This window comes from Brassica napus, chromosome A6 (genome assembly GCF_020379485.1).
Source record: "Brassica napus cultivar Da-Ae chromosome A6, Da-Ae, whole genome shotgun sequence".
Taxonomy (NCBI): Eukaryota; Viridiplantae; Streptophyta; class Magnoliopsida; order Brassicales; family Brassicaceae; genus Brassica; species Brassica napus.
This window is the reverse complement of record NC_063439.1, coordinates 8,280,345-8,296,404: the sequence shown is the minus strand read 5'-3', so window position 1 is coordinate 8,296,404 and position 16,060 is coordinate 8,280,345. Positions and strand designations below refer to the sequence as shown.

Sequence of the window (16,060 nt, the reverse complement as noted above, 5' to 3'; positions counted from 1 at the left end):
TTTTCTCCTTCTCTTAACTCATTGATTTTTAGTTTCATATCATGCTTTTGCTTTCATACTCTGTTTTCATTTTCGAATCTTGCAAATGAGATTGAGATTATCGCATCAGGGTTATATCCATGATGCTTTACATATATAGTGGTGAAGAATAATGACGGCAGATCGGTAAAAGTGTCACCGTGTCGAAAAAAAAGAGGAGACGAAGATGATCTCTATATGGTGGTGAAGAATAATGACGACGATTCAAGTGAATGTGTATCAGCCTGTAAGAAAATGAATTGAAAAAGATGAACTCGCCGTCTATACTATATTCGATGAAAAAATAGTGTAGTATCGATTCTTTAATGTAGCTTTATATACATGTACCGTACTATTCTTTAAAATATAATAATTTGTCACGTCTTCAAATTTGATAGTTCTTATCTCTGTCATTTTGTGTGATTGATTGTAATATGCAATTCATACAATATTGGTTCTATGTGTAACGATTAAAACCATATTTTGTTAGATAGAAAATAAACTCTTATATTAGTGTACTATACTATATTCTATACTATATTAGTTTATTTGCAATGATCAAAAATTCTCTAAAGCATTTACAAAGTCAATTTGAGACAATAATTCTATACTACTTGAGACAATTGTTCTATCGTATTTCTTATATATGTAATAATCTGTCATGTGATAAGTTTCTAATTAGGGTTTAGTTTGTGTAATATTAAAAAACAGCTTATAGATTGTATTTGGGTTTATACGTTCCTGGTTAGGGTTTAGATTTACCAAGTAGGGGTTTAGGTATAGTACTCAGCAATTTTAAGTGGATTAATTATGTATAGTTATTACCGCATTTTGGGTGTTGTACTATGTCACTGAGATATAATTGTACACTCACAACCTATGGTTAAGATTATATTTGGGTTTAGATTTAGTAACTAGGGAGTTTGTTTAGGGTTTGATATTTAAATGGGTGGTATGGTTTAGGATTTTGTGATTAAGATTTAGGGTTTAGTATTTGGAAGGTGAGGGTTGAGTTTTGGGTTTAGTGATAACAATTTGGGTTTAATAATTGGGTGTGAGTCAGTCATTCTATAGTATTTATAAAGGTTCCATACTATGCCGTCTACGTTGAGAAAATTGGCAGCATATTATACAAATTCTATCTGAGTTTATAGTTCAGTTATTTGGGTTTAGATTTAGTAACTAGAGAGTTTGTCTAAGGTTTAATATTTAAGTGGGTGGACGTATAGTAGTCAAATTTGGTTAGATAGCATATAAATCTTTATATTAGTGTACTATACTATATTGGTTATTCGGAATGATCAAAACTTCTCTAAAGCATTTACAAAGTCAATTGTGACAATATTTCTATACTATTTGAGACAATAGTTCTATACTATTTCTTAAATATGTAATAATTTGCCATGTTATAGGTTCTTTGTTAGGGTTTAGATTGTCTAATATCGAAAAATAGTTTATAGATTGTATTTGGGTTTATAGGTTCATGGTTAGAGTTTAGATTTACTAAATAGGGATTTGGATATAGACTTCAAAGATTTTGGGTGGGTTTATTATGTATAGTTTTTACCGCAACTTGGGTGTTGTACTATGTCACTGAGATAGAATTGTACACTCGCAACATATGGTTAAGATTATATTTGGGTTTAGATTTGGTAACTAAGGGGTTTGTCTAGGGTTTAATATTTAAGTTGGTGGGTAGGATTTAATATGTATGTTCCAATACTATGGCTGATAAATTTTAAATATATAGTAAAACAATTATAGATTATATTTTGTTTTAATTTACTGATTACAGTATATATTTACTAATTAGAGGTAAAAAACAGTTATGTGGATGACTTTGACACTGTCGTTGTTGTCGTTGTCAATAGTGTACACTAAATTTTAGCCACATCTTATTTTGTTGACATCATATTTAAGTATTTTTTCACCATATATTTTTTTGGCCACATCATCTATAACAAGATAGCGTCACTGGATGACATAAATGTTAGTTATTACATTATGTCAAAATCAATAACATGCACTTAATTTCTTTTGCAATCTTAGACATCTCGAAAATTCTCCCATGGAAAAAAATACATGAACTTTCATGTGAGCGAATGGCCTACCTGAAATATTAGGCATGAACGTTCAGTTTATATACACGTTCAGTTTTTTATCGTGTTTTTTGGATTGGGTTCGGGTTGAATGTAGGGTGCATCCTCCTCATGCAGTGTGTGCGTATACCAAAACCGTGGGATTAGTTCGAAACATTTAATCGAAATAGAGTGTAAGCTGTTATGCAATATAGTAAAGGGAGTGCAGAAAGAGACACTACAATGCCGATGCATAGCACTTGGATGGATGGTCATGCAATTATTGTAAGCAATAATAATGAAATATGCATAGGCGAAGAAGATTTGGTTATAAGAAGGAAAACTTGTAAAGAGACTAGAAGATCCTTAAATCCAACAAGTGGGGTTACGTCGGTACCGCATGAGGGGGATGCACCCTCCTACCCTCCATATCATGCACTTGATTGACCCACTTATGTTTGTTTAAATATTTTGTTATGTTTATTTCAACATATTTACCATCATAGTTCCAAATAGCTAGCACTATTATTTGTTGCAGATATTTACTATAAGCCTGTAACATGTGAACTACCGAGTATATTCAAACAAATCTTTCTGTTTTTTTTTTTTATTGTAGCGAATACTATGATGTTAAAAATAGAAATATTGACTAGACCGAATTTGGAGAAATGGGCACATCATTTTTGACAAAGAGTAACAATTGCATACGAAGTTCATTGATTTATGATTCGCATTAAAATTTAAGTTATAATGATTAATTTTTGCATATTTGTTTTGGCTGCTTGTTGTTCTGAGAATATTTTTCAAAAGTAAGATAGAAAAAAAAATTGAGATGGGGCATCGCCGCACATGGGGGCATGGACACATTTCCAAAACTACAAAAATAAGTGATTTGGTACATCGTGTTATATATTTCATTTAATTTATAACATATATTCTGAAAAATAAAATTAAGTTGTTCGGAAAAAAGCATCTTCTGTTAACATTTAACTGCTAGTGCGAGAGACAAGCTTGTACACTTGTTTTCAAGCTTATACAATTTGGTGATATGCTTTGTTATGATAAATTAGTAATCTTAATCATTCCTGCTACCCATGTGGTGGGTTTTATGTATTTTAAAACTTTTAACTTATTAACTTAAAAGGTAAGAACTTGAATTTGTTCTTTTTCCTATGCAATTCTTTTATAAAAGCTTTATTTAGATCTAAATGTATTTTTGTTTGGGTTTTTGCATCGTATGACTACGTTAAATTATTATATTAGGTAAATGGCTATGCTTCTATTCACATTTTCATAATGACGAAAATAGGCCTATTATCATAAAATATTGATACCTAGGGTTTAGGCTAAAAAAGTTTTTGGGTCTGACACACCGCGGAGCTAGCCGGTAAAACTCTCTTGCAATTAATGATTATGCGCGTGACAACTGTTACTGAATAAACTTTCCGACATTTTCAAAGAATTTTATTGTTTCTTTTTCTTCTTTCATTGGCTTTTCGTCTTTCGCAGATCTTTGTCATGTTCTGTTCACCTTCCCCAAAAAATTTCACTACAAAATTCCAAGGCGATGAATCCGTCTGTTCAATTTCCTGAAGATCAAGTCGAAGAAACGAGGATGAATCTGCCTGGTATGATGTTCGCCGACGGCGAGGAGCCCGTGGGAGTTAGGGTTCTTACATACCAGTCTTCTCGCGCAATTAACTCCATTTTGAGTGCTCTCGATGAAGAGGAGATTCAGTTTATCCGACAATCTTCCTTTGGTAAGCTAGTCGATATTGGTGACAAACCCGGCTTCTCAGGTAGATTTGCCCGATTCCTTCTTTCCAGGCAACTTAAAGTTGAGAAGAAATATGAAGCTTGGTTCCGATTTGCTGGGAAGCCCATAAGATTTTCCCTCCGAGAGTTTGCTATCGTCACCGGTCTTCCATGTGGCGAGTTTCCCAAAAAACAGAAGCTGAAGAAGAAGAAAAAGATTAACGACAAACCCTACTGGCCTGAGCTCTTCGGAAGTGTCGAAGAGCTGCGTGTGTCGAAGGCGGTTAAGATGCTGCGAAAAAAAACCGTCACCGACAAAGATATCCGGATAAAATTGGCCTGTCTGGCAATTGTATCATCTGTTTTGTTATCTACTAATCTGAAGATGAAGATGTTGAAGGAACACGCTGAGTTGCTTGAGGACATCGACGAATTCTTTTCTTTCCCTTGGGGTCGGTTAGCATTTGATATGTTGATGACTAGTATCAAAAAAAAGGATGAGATCTCCCTGTCCCAAAATTCAGTAGCTCTCAAAGGCTTTGCTTTGGCCTTGCAGCTCGTAATTGTCGAAGCTGTTCCTTCGCTCACGGAAGTAGTGCAAGAGTCTTGTTCCTCATCTGAGTCTGATAGCGATGAAGATGATGTTGATCGCAGTACAAGGAAGACAAAGAAGAAGACTTTAAGTCCTGCACATGCTCGCGAAGTTGACAAGAAAGAAGAGGTATGGTCCCCACTCGTATAGTCCACTTATGTAGGATATGAATTAATTACTATATTAGCTTTAATGTTGTTTCGTCGTTTATTGGTATGTTAGGTTATGGTGCGGAGTATAATACCTCAAGACCCAGCTAGGCCGGTGGACGAGTCTGTGCTTGTATGGTCCGATGAAGTTGATGACGCAAAAGTATCGTTTATGCTTTGTTGCATAAACGATAACCATATCTTTACAAAAGATATGTTCAGAGGAGGGGTAACAAAAGCTGATGTGGAAAGAATGCGTGAGAAGGCTAAAACAGCAGGGAAAAAGAAAGGAATCCCGAGAAAGGATAAAGCTCCACCAGTTTGCTTGGAAGGCGATATCAGAATAACGTCTATTGTAAATGCCATACTGCGACCGGAGGTAAACAGGATCGATGGGAATATTGCTGATGTTGTTTCTTCAGTTAAAGAGGTGTCTGCCCAGTCTGTTGGATGTGAAAATAAGGTTATTGCAATAGTTGAAGGAATGTTGCAGTCTTTCAAGACTGAGATGATGAAATTTATGCCGACTTTACATACACAATCAGCTTTTGCGCATCCAAACTCAACTGCAGCGGGTGAAGAACCGGGAGTGGAAGGTGTTCCTTCAAAGACGACTCCCATTCCTCTTGATGATAATGATGAGATAATCGAAAATGTGATGGAAAACATTAGTCATTACTCAACGCCACCTGCTGCAGAAAACGAATGCCCGGAAAGTGGTAATCCTCACACTTTAGTTATTTACTCTCTCTGTGGTTCTCCATGTTAAGTAAACTGTTGGGAAGTCAATTTGGGATAGTTAAATATCCGGAACCCTATATATATATCGTGAATACGTAGTTTATATCCGGATATTGAACAACGCATTATCAAATTTACATTCCTTATTAGCTGGATGTATATATACGGCCTGTGAACGTGTTAATGTTGTCATTTCAGGGATCACCTGGTAAATCATGCTCCCAAAAATCGGTCAACCCTTTCGATGGAGCTGCGGATGACCACAACAGTGGAAATCAAATGATGGAGAACGAGGCGGTAAGTTTTGAAATTCGTTCATGCCTTTATAAACTTCTTAGGCGTCTTTTATATTACCCCATTGTGTTCAGTATCGACATGATACGTCTCCACTATCAGATATCATTTTTCCCCCAAAATTATAAATAACGCGTCTTCATATACATAAGTTGTAAATTAAAATTTTATCAACATACCTTTTTAGCAAGCAATTTCTTTTAGTATTTGCGTATTCAAAATTCAATAATGTATTTTTAACGGTCAATTTGTCCATCTGTTATGAACCCCGGTTCGCTTAGGTGCATGTTCAACCTGAATCTATCCACAAGCATCTGTCTAACATGCATTCGAATGGAAAAGGGGGAAAGTCCGTGGAAGATCAATCATCGAGGTCTGGTCATAGCCAGACGGAACAACAGGTTGATCCAATTGTATGATCACATCCTCTCCTCCCCTATTTCATTCAATTATTACTTTGTTTCTATGTTATTGTTTGACGGCTGCTACTATGTGTTGTATATTGTATTCGACTGCAGGTTCCGTCATTCTCACTTGGCCTAACTCAGGAGCTTCGCGAACATCCTGATGAAGATGATGATGAGATGGGAGAGAACGAAGATCAGGGTGGTGGGAAAGGCAATGGAGAGGTTGTAGTAGATGGAGGAGAGGCATTACTGTGCCGTAAGAGCAAGCGCATACGCACCGTCCCACCTCAGTTGCTCACCGACTACCAATGTGGAACTGCGTTACTTAACCGTGCGAGAGAAGGCCAGATTTTTGGTAATGGTGCTTATGATGTAGGAGTTATTCATGAAAAGTATAGCCGTCTGAAGATTCTACTCAAGAAAGATTGGTATGAACCTTTATAATGTAGTACTGTTATTGGTATTTTTTTTGTTATTATTAAAACTGTGGTAAAAATGACTGACGTTTTGGAAAATGTTTTCCTTTCAGCGTTATAAACGTCGCTGGCCTATCCGTCACGGGGAAGGACATCACGGACATTGGAGAAAGAAACCGGTTTCTCCCAGGCAGAGTATGTAACGTTAGATTTCAAACTTATAGTGAATTAATCTTTCTACCCATTTTGGATCACCAGTGTCCTGCTGTTTACAGGTTATGGACATTCTTCTGAGGGTAGTTTCTGCATCTGTGAACAACAAAATTTGTGGTACCTCACATTCCTCTCCTGTTTTCCTGGATAGTGGACTTCAAGTTTTGTTGGCTAGGAACTTTCAAAAGTTCAGGAGAGCAAAGTCCGGAACTCCGTATATATTCACAAAGGCCCTCGTCGATATGGTGGTGAAGAGTTTGAATTCTAACACTGCTGCCTCACGGTTCTACATGCCTCTCTCCCTGAGCCGGAAACACTGGGTCGGGATTTCCGTTGATTTCAATGCAGGAAAAATATATGTTCTTGATTGCAATCCGGAGGTTACGAACGCAAACGTTTTAACCAAGGAGGTTGCCCCCCTATGTGAAATTTTCCCATGCTTGCTGAAACACTGTGGTTGCTTGCCTGACTATCTGGAGACGGCCCTCGCTGTTGAGACAGTAAAAGGTGTGGTGCACAACACCAACCCCGCAGAAGCGGCCTTGACTGCTTGTTTGTTGATGTGTACTCATGCGCTCTATGGGCCAGAAAGTTGTAGTACTATCACTCCATCAATCATTCCCGACGAGTCACAAAGGGTAGCTGTGCTGATTTATGAGTTCCACAAGAAGCTCTAGTGTGTTCCGCTGTTGTTGTTGTTAAACTCTGTTTACGGTTGAAGCCATAATACCGTCTTTCCTTTGGTGTGTTTTTAAAATGTCTATGCTTCTGATTTAAACTATACTTACTATCTTCATTATGGTTTAATTTGCTGTTCGAGTTGGTGGTCTCTGTCATTTTCCTAACTACTTCTGTTTGCTTCCGTAATCTTGAGTCATGTATGTCATATGTTTGTTTTACTTCATATGCTATACTTTCCGTTACTGAAACACTTGTTAACAGATTTATACTACTGTTTTAGGGTCAACGGCCAACACGAATAATTACTCTGTTGTTGGGGTCGCATTTTAACGGCGCTGATATTCGGATATAATACACAAACACGGATATAATACAGAAATACGGTTATGTCAGTTAATAAACAGTTATATATGTGGAAAGGAAATTGTTGGTCTAAAATCCACTTGGTCTGGTTAGCAAGGAGGAACTTGATTTTTAATTTAAATAATATTTTACATTAACATCTTAAAGAGTGTTTTACATATATTTTACATTAAACACTCAAACTTAATATCCCTTCTACCCTGCTTCGATTAATGCATACCAAAACAGATGAAAACGAAACATGTGACCATACCATTGAACTACATCCCCCAACCACCAAAATACTACACTTCATGGAAAAACCATCAACAACCCAAAAACAACATATGACCTTAGCATCGTCAGACTTATTTATAAAAGAAACGTTGAAGCTTAACGTTCAGCTCCTCCATTGTTGCCCTCCTCTCCAGGGCCCTGTTGGATGTTGTCAGCATTTGTTTCGCCTGCCACCTCCTCTCCTGTACCCAGATTGCCCTGCCTCGACGATTCACCTGTTTATTTTTCAATTAAAACGAGGTAAAGTTATAAGTTTAGAACGGAGGGTAACAGCAACCATGTAAATACTACATTTTTCCTGGTTCAGTGGGTTTCCTAAACCACTGTTTTCTACCTTGTAGAAGTTAACTTCACTCCCTGTTTCGTCCTTTGTTTTACCATGAGCGGAGGAACCCGTAGATGATGCTTGAATACTGTTCGTGTTTCTTGGAAACACGGGAACATTAGAAGGTACTATATTGAGCTCATTGGGTCCGTACCCCACGTACTCCGACCCCGGAACTCCATATATCCTTTGTAGATGAACTGCATAGCTCGAATTCATTACACTTTCCCAATAATCTGGACGGGTCTCTGTGGCTCCAACGTGGGTTGCAAAATATTGCGTATCATAGGGATGTGGAGGAAGTGATGTCCTGTTATGTGCCCAGTGCTGAGCGGGCGAAATTCGCTAAAGTTGACGGTACTTAATGCGGGTGCTACGGAATAACCATTTATAAGATAATGTTAGTTTATCACGTAATGTATCTGGATCCTTTCATAATAGTCACGAATCACTTAAATAAGACGGTTTTTTTCTCTTACCATAACCGATGGCCATATTTGCCCTAAATCTGTCTCCGTCTGTGCGTCCACCAGTTGGCACTATGTGATCTCCAGATTCAACGGCTGGTCCCAAATTGAGGTCAAGACTGTTTTTAGCTTTCTCTATCTCAAGCGAAAATCTGTATAGGAGCACCATTTCATCTTCGTTGAAGACCTTAGCCATTACGCTTTGACTACACAGAAACTCGTTGCCTCTAATCATACCTGGAAAGGGGATTTATACACCGCAATATTATTTAAAAATGACAAACCCGTGAAGGTCACAGCATAAGTAGAAAATTGTATGTTTCGACGTAAACTGTAAGAAGTGTTTACCCAAAATAGCGGCCATGTGTTGCTCCTCGGAGACACCTTCGCCAAGAAAATGTCGACGTCCGATGGTGAAAGGTGATCTACATCTGAACTGGTATGTAGCCACTTCCTCCGCCCCGAATATTACACACAACCTAGGTTCAGTATTCCACTCGTGAACGCAGATCATCATCTCAACATCTGCAGTTGTGAGAATGTTTTGAGGTGGGGGGTTTGTAGCTCCATCTGGTTCCACCATCCATGGTGGCAGCTGGAAGGTTAGTAGCAGAGGAGTTTCAGCACGAAGCCTAAAAACACCTCTCACCATGCCCTTAACGGCCTCAACATGGTCACTTCTCCCCACTAGAATATCATGTGGTGGCACGGCAGAATCCTGATCGAATCTCCACACTCCTTCAAGCGATTTTCTCCATTGACCCTTCATAACATGGACAAGACGCGACATCTGCAGATTGTGATAACGACGATGATGAATATAGTATCATTTCAATTCTAAGAATACATATTATAAAGTAAGGGTGAATCAGAGGTTGAAGGAAATAACAATATGGTGAGATAGAAGATAACGATCTCTTAAACTATATATCACTTACAGTTTCTGGATCTTAAAGAGTTAAAGCACTTCCAGTGAGCTGTAGTTATTTTCAGATTGCTGGGCTACAATCCGGTGTTTTTAGACTACTTAGTTGAGGTAACTAAAGATTGTGGGACTACCTATATATAGCAAAATACACACTCTAAAAACCGGACTTAACCTACACTTGTCGGTTAAATATGAAAATCTAACCCATATCTCTGCATTTAATGTCCGCAGTCTATCTAGGGGTAGGGTATCATCATGACTTACTTTTCTGACATGACAACACATCTCTGTAATTCCATTCATTATTTATAGAGTCATTATCATCACGGTTTACGAACTCAAAATCTTCTTTACTAAGCTAAGAAAACAAAATATCTTCAACAGTTAGCCATTAAGTCTACGTGTCATAACACTAACCTGGTTTGTAACTTGGGTCAAATTGTCGAAACTACATCAGCTCCACTATTGCAGTTTCTCAATTTAATTGCATGGATTTGTGTGTTGTTATTTTCTTGATACGCTAACTTTCATCATTGTAGAAGTTAATTTAGAAAAATCACAAAAGCTTTTTCAACGTTGTACTAAATGCATTGTCTTCAGGATTCGGTTTGGAACCCTAGTATTTTGCATAAAAAAAAACGACCGTATAAATTATGCTGTCTAACATATCCGGATACTAAAAAATTATATGGAAAACGAAATACGTCCCCGGCTATATCTATATTTATGGAGATTTATAGACAACTCTGCATTGTATTTGACATTATTTAATGTTTGCTAACTTCAAGCCCAAAGTAATACGAAAACTGTAAATATTTGTTCTCAATTATCATTAGTGCATCGTCTATTATCTATGTCCCCATACATTATTTCTGTCGTAAGCTATACCTACAAACTCTTTCAAGGATTTATAACATTCTATCCGGAGTCGCAAATTTGGTGCCAGTTACTAACGTTTTTCGGGGTATTTGTTTCCATTTATAATATAGGAATATCAGTTTCAGGACATTTGCAAGTATTGGACATGTTCGCTGTTTCCATAAACGCTTAAACATCCGGTTATAGGTTCTGTGGCCTGTTATTCTAATTTTTATCCTGCTATCTAGCTTTCTCGCCGGTTAATTGTTAGTTTTTGGAAATCACTATTTACCCGCTTAAAGTATGCCTTTGAAAACAACAGGAGTGATAGAGAGAAATAAAACTTCATTCTCCCTTTATATGCTGCTTAACATATGCTTATTTTACAGATAATGTCACCAAACAAAAGGAAGTTGTCATTATTTATTGTATAAACTCGGGATACTACATAAACCTGCCTCATCCCCAAACTTTTTTATATAATACATTGCCACTACTGCGGCATTTATTACAGTTATACAGACCACGACTTCTTCCATACACCTTCATCATCCGAGTAGACAACTTCCGTTAACAACGCGTTAAGCCACATCATATTGCCATTTTGCAAGTCGCGCGGTTGTGGCCAGCGCACTTGCATCTACTGCACATAGTTCGCTTTTTCTTTCCTTGCATCTGCAATCAACATACTTTAAATTATGAACTAAATGTTCTTATGATGTATAATTTACACGGGAAACAACTAAATTCCACACAAGTTATATTACAACTTAAAGTGTATGAAGTACCTCAAATTCTCCTCTTGATAAAAGCCGGTTTTTCCTCGGCCTCCCTGGTGGTCTCCTACTAGCCGGCGGGTTTAGTGACACCTGCCCTTCAGATCCGTCACTTGATAAAATTTCAATGTCCTCGTAACCAACAACTGGATTAATTTTTTCCGCGTACGATGCTCTATATGTGTTCAAACTATAACACTCTCCGACCAGTGTGTCCACCCTGATTTTGTACCTTGTTGCCGCAGCTATCGCGTGGATGCAGGGAATGAGTAGGGCTTGAAATTCAAAGCACGTACAGGTCTTGTCTGTTAAATTAACATGACATGTGTTTCCGTCCTTGTCCCGAACCTCATATTCTTCTTCCCCAATGAGCGTTACCCAAAGTCCCCCACTCCGTTCGAAGTTTGCTGCCACAATATCATCCACATGTGGAGTCACTATCTTATCACCTTCCCTCAGTAGTTGTCTTCTTGCAGCAAACCATGACATAAGCTTCCCTCTTATGTATTCGATAAGTGAAAGTATTGGGTATTCTCTAGCATCCCGTAATACCGAGTTCCAAGTCTCTGCAACATTACTCGTCATAATGTTGTAGCGGTTGCCTTCAAACAGAGATCTTGCCCAATGTTGGACTCCTATCCCAGTTAAGTACTCTGCACATGAAACATTGACTTTTTTAATCTCGTTGAATGTACTGTAAAACTCCGATCGTCGGAACGCCCTTGCTGCTTTCCCCACCAAATACCCCAAGTGCTTATCTTTGAAATACGTTCTAATATTTCTCTTTAGGTGGAGTATGCATGCGCAATGCCTAGCCATAGGATACACCTGCATGAAATTAAATCCAGGGTCTTTATTTTACATCTAAACTTTACCTTAAACGTACAAAGTACGAGCAAGATTAACGTTATCTTAGAAAAGTATATTACATTACTCTATTCTGTTATCAATTGATATCCGATCTACCTTAGCAATGCCGTGGTAAATAGATGGATGGCGATCAGAGACAAAAACAATATCGTCGTTGTTTGGTATGAATTGTGATAGTTTGTTAAAAAACCACTCCCATGCTTTGTCATTTTCGCCATCGACAACCGCGACCGCCAATGGAAACACTTGATAATTTCCATCTTGGGCTGAGGCAGTGAGTAAACAACCAGCATACTTACCTCGAAGATGTGTACCATCAACTATTATAACCTTCCTCATGAATCTGTAACCTGCAATGCTGGCAGACAAAGCAAGGAACATATACTTGAACCTATGCCCTATCCCTTCCGTAAACTCCGTCTGTATCTCTGCAAGGCTTCCCGGATTAGCGTGAACTAGCTTTTCTAGGTAATTGGGTAGGAGATTGTATGAAGCACCAAATGACCCTTTAGCGTAGTCTAAAGCAACCTCTCTGGACCTCCAGGCTTTCCAATAGGAAATGTGGACATTGTGATCTCCCTGCATGGCTTCCCTAATTTCATTAGGACGAGGGCCTCCCCCTCTACCCGCAAATTTAGCCCTCATTATCCCACCGATTACAGTGTGTGTTGCTTGTGATTGATACCCTGCACGATCGTCTACACTGCAAGAATGAGCTAGATTCACAGTCTTCACCTCATACAGTTGAGTGTTTTTTAGGATGGCAGCATAGACTCTCCAAATGCAGGTTTGGCTGAAGCATCTGAGAACCATCGCACCCGGGGCAGAACGGGTATTTCGAAATCGGAATTTGTTGCGAATTGCATAAATCGCCATATGCTGTTTGAAATCTTCTCTACATTTGAATATCATCCCAACACATACAACATCCGGATTGTTAATTACTTCGGTGGGACCTGTTATCATTAAAAATAACCGGCCATTATTTTCTAGATTACTATAACTGAACTGATAATATTGTCGTCCCTATTTAATTAGCTTTATAACTTCTCACACGCACCTTGGTTCCCTGGTAGGTCGGACGATGAGTCGTTTATCACCACGCGTTCAATTCGCATAGGTGTGGCCCCATGATGGTTATCTGAATCATCGTTGACATGTATATATCTGTTTTCCCCTCCATCAACTTCGTCCGTCATTCTATTACCCTTCTCTTTGGACACATCCTCCGCTTCTTTTGTGCCTATATTTACGTTACCATTTCTGTTAACAAAGCCTACTTTACTTTTCAAGTTATATAAGTGGTATATATATCCTCACCTACGTCACTGTTTTCACCAAGGTTTATATACGCGGTTGAACCTGTTGATGATTGATCCATCTCCACAACATTTTCGTTCATCATTCCGGTTTGTTGTCCATTCATACTGAGCTCTGTGCTTCCAGTATTTTCGGATTCCGGTCGATTAACCGAGCGCGAAAGGCCTCCCCCATGAATATAATCACCATTCTCTTCAAATTCCAAATCAGTCGGATCAATCTCCACTCCTGCCGACACGGGACTGAAGTATCGAGATACATCTTCTGCATTATCAGGTATTTCTTCATCCCCTGCATCATAATTAAATGAAACTTAATAATGTTTTTGTCACTTTATCTGGTTAATTTTAATAGTAACCGTATGTGGTAATATCCGGATATTTTTCAAAATAAACGTATTATAAGTAATACACGGTTTTAATATCAGACATGCAATCATAAATCTGTCTACCACTTCTTTTCTCAAACATGTCCCATATGGGTTGTATTCCTAATATCCCCCTTTGTATTAAGACCGCTACCGTATTACTACTACCAAACTTGAATGTCTATCTTTTGAGATACAATTGACGTGTTACTTTACGTGTGATTCCCCCAAAAAATTCATGTTTGTTTTCTTATTAGAACATGTACTACAGCGAAATTGAAAGTATACTAGGATTAGAGACGACATTTAACAAGTTTAACATGTTCTCATTTACACGGTAATAAGCGAGACTGGAGTCCTATACCATTTGTTTCGCATAAGGGAAAACCTCTGGCCTTTTCAATCTCATACGACAACCGGTATATTAAGATCAAATTTTCGTCGCTGAATAGTTGCGTCATTAATGTATCACTACAGCGTATTATGTCTTCGCCCACGAGGCCTGCAGAAAATCAATTACATTCATTGATTAGCTTTATGTATTGTCTTCCAAACATTAAAAGTTGTATAAAAGGTTGCATATTACACACTGATTACCTCGTAGTGATGCAAAATGATCCTCCTCCGTTACACTTCCATCCAAAAATCTAAAGTCACCGATATTGAAAGGAGTTCTACAGAGGAACTGGTATTTAGCCACGTTCCGAGCCCCGATTGTGATACAAAGTTGGACTCCGTTTGTCCATTCTTGCACACTCATCACGAAGGCAACGTCGTCAGAAGTTACTATGTTTGATGGTTGCTTAGTTGATTGAATTCCATGCAACATCCGCTGCGGCAGTTGATATGTCAAACCAATGGGGCATTCAGGTCCAATTACCAGCTCTTCGCGTATGAGAGACGTAAAGGAGTTGATATTTTCGTTGCTGCGTGCAACGATATACTTGTCCACTGCAGAAGGATCTCCCTCGAATTGCCAACACCCGGCTGCACTTTTACTCCACTCCCCAATACTAATTCGTACAAGCTGACCCATCTGTAGACAAGGTAACGACGATGATAATTAATAGAGAAATTATGAAACTTAATTAATTGTCCTATGTTATCTTAAATATTTATGATACTCCCACGCCATGCTCATTTAAAACTTTTGCAGTAAATGAGTAAAGTGTAGAACTCACCTATATTTGGTAGCTCTCTTTTACAGCCCTCACAATTGATTCCTATATTTCAACGCGAACTTCAGATTTCTGGAAAAGATGTTGTGTCTTATCTATCGCACCTTTAATCCTTATTTATAGTGCAGTTTGCGAGGGGGAACCCAACTTAAACGTATGCTACTTATTATGGAAACGTGGCTCCTCCCCCTCCTTTAATTAAACTATATTTTATTTTGGATTTTAGACACCGATTTGATGAGTACCCAAAGAATTTTAACATTTCACAATCGAATGAATAGTACACAAAACAACGACAGTCACTTGTTTCACAAAAAATATCTAGCAAACATTATTAACCTATCTCTCAACGCTGTCGTTTACGGATCTACTTATCCAATCTGAATTCTGTTTATCATCCATCATTCAAATCAGTATTGAGAAATAGTAACCCTCCAATATTAATTAATGACGAATATGTGGTATACAAAACTAAAGTACCTCCGAATGTTGTAATGTTAATGAGAAAGTCTGACTCTCATTTAATCATAATCACTCCCTTTCACATTTAACCATTTGGATCTCCATGGATTGCTGCGAAGAGATTTGGAAGTACCGGGATATGGGTGACTTTTACAACTTTGATTGTATAAAGAAATCTTACGAGGCTGCATTTCTCTGAGTTTCATATTCTTCACTTTCTGAGTTTTATGCAATGGAAAACGTGGAGAGTGGCCTTCTCCTTTATAAATAGGATGTCATTATTATAACTACACATGTTGATTATATTGGAAACGAAACCTATTTAACATGTGGTGTTATATACAACCCAAACACGTATGACCATCTCAAAATGTAAACTAAATAATTCAACTAAAACTATAACCGGTTGCAGGTTTTTTGGCTACTAGATAAGCTTTTCTGCCATGAGGGCAAATCAGTCATTCCACCGCCGTCGAGGTACAAGTTCGCCAATTATTAAAAATAAAGCTCACTTCTGCAATTTAGA

At 38.0% G+C, this 16,060-nt stretch overlaps 1 protein-coding gene across 1 annotated transcript; it reads left to right on the top strand.

Annotated features, from left to right (window-relative positions):
* Positions 1–3,663: 3,663 nt before the first annotated feature.
* On the top strand, positions 3,664–7,340 carry LOC106349918. The gene is made up of 7 exons (XM_022688361.1): positions 3,664–4,572; positions 4,666–5,328; positions 5,532–5,630; positions 5,909–6,040; positions 6,146–6,462; positions 6,564–6,645; positions 6,726–7,340. The coding sequence occupies exons 1-7, from the start codon at positions 3,664–3,666 to the stop codon at positions 7,338–7,340; spliced, it is 2,817 nt and encodes a 938-aa protein (XP_022544082.1).
* Positions 7,341–16,060: the final 8,720 nt, after the last annotated feature.

Bases quoted from the DNA above. Each gene is read 5' to 3' on its own strand.
- LOC106349918 (XM_022688361.1), top strand. From the start codon at position 3,664: ATGAATCCGTCTGTTCAATTTCCTGAAGATCAAGTCGAAGAAACGAGG. The intron at 5,631-5,908 runs GTAAGTTTTGAA...CGGTTCGCTTAG, and splicing joins AAATGATGGAGAACGAGGCG to GTGCATGTTCAACCTGAATC. The intron at 6,041-6,145 runs GTATGATCACAT...ATTCGACTGCAG, and splicing joins AACAACAGGTTGATCCAATT to GTTCCGTCATTCTCACTTGG.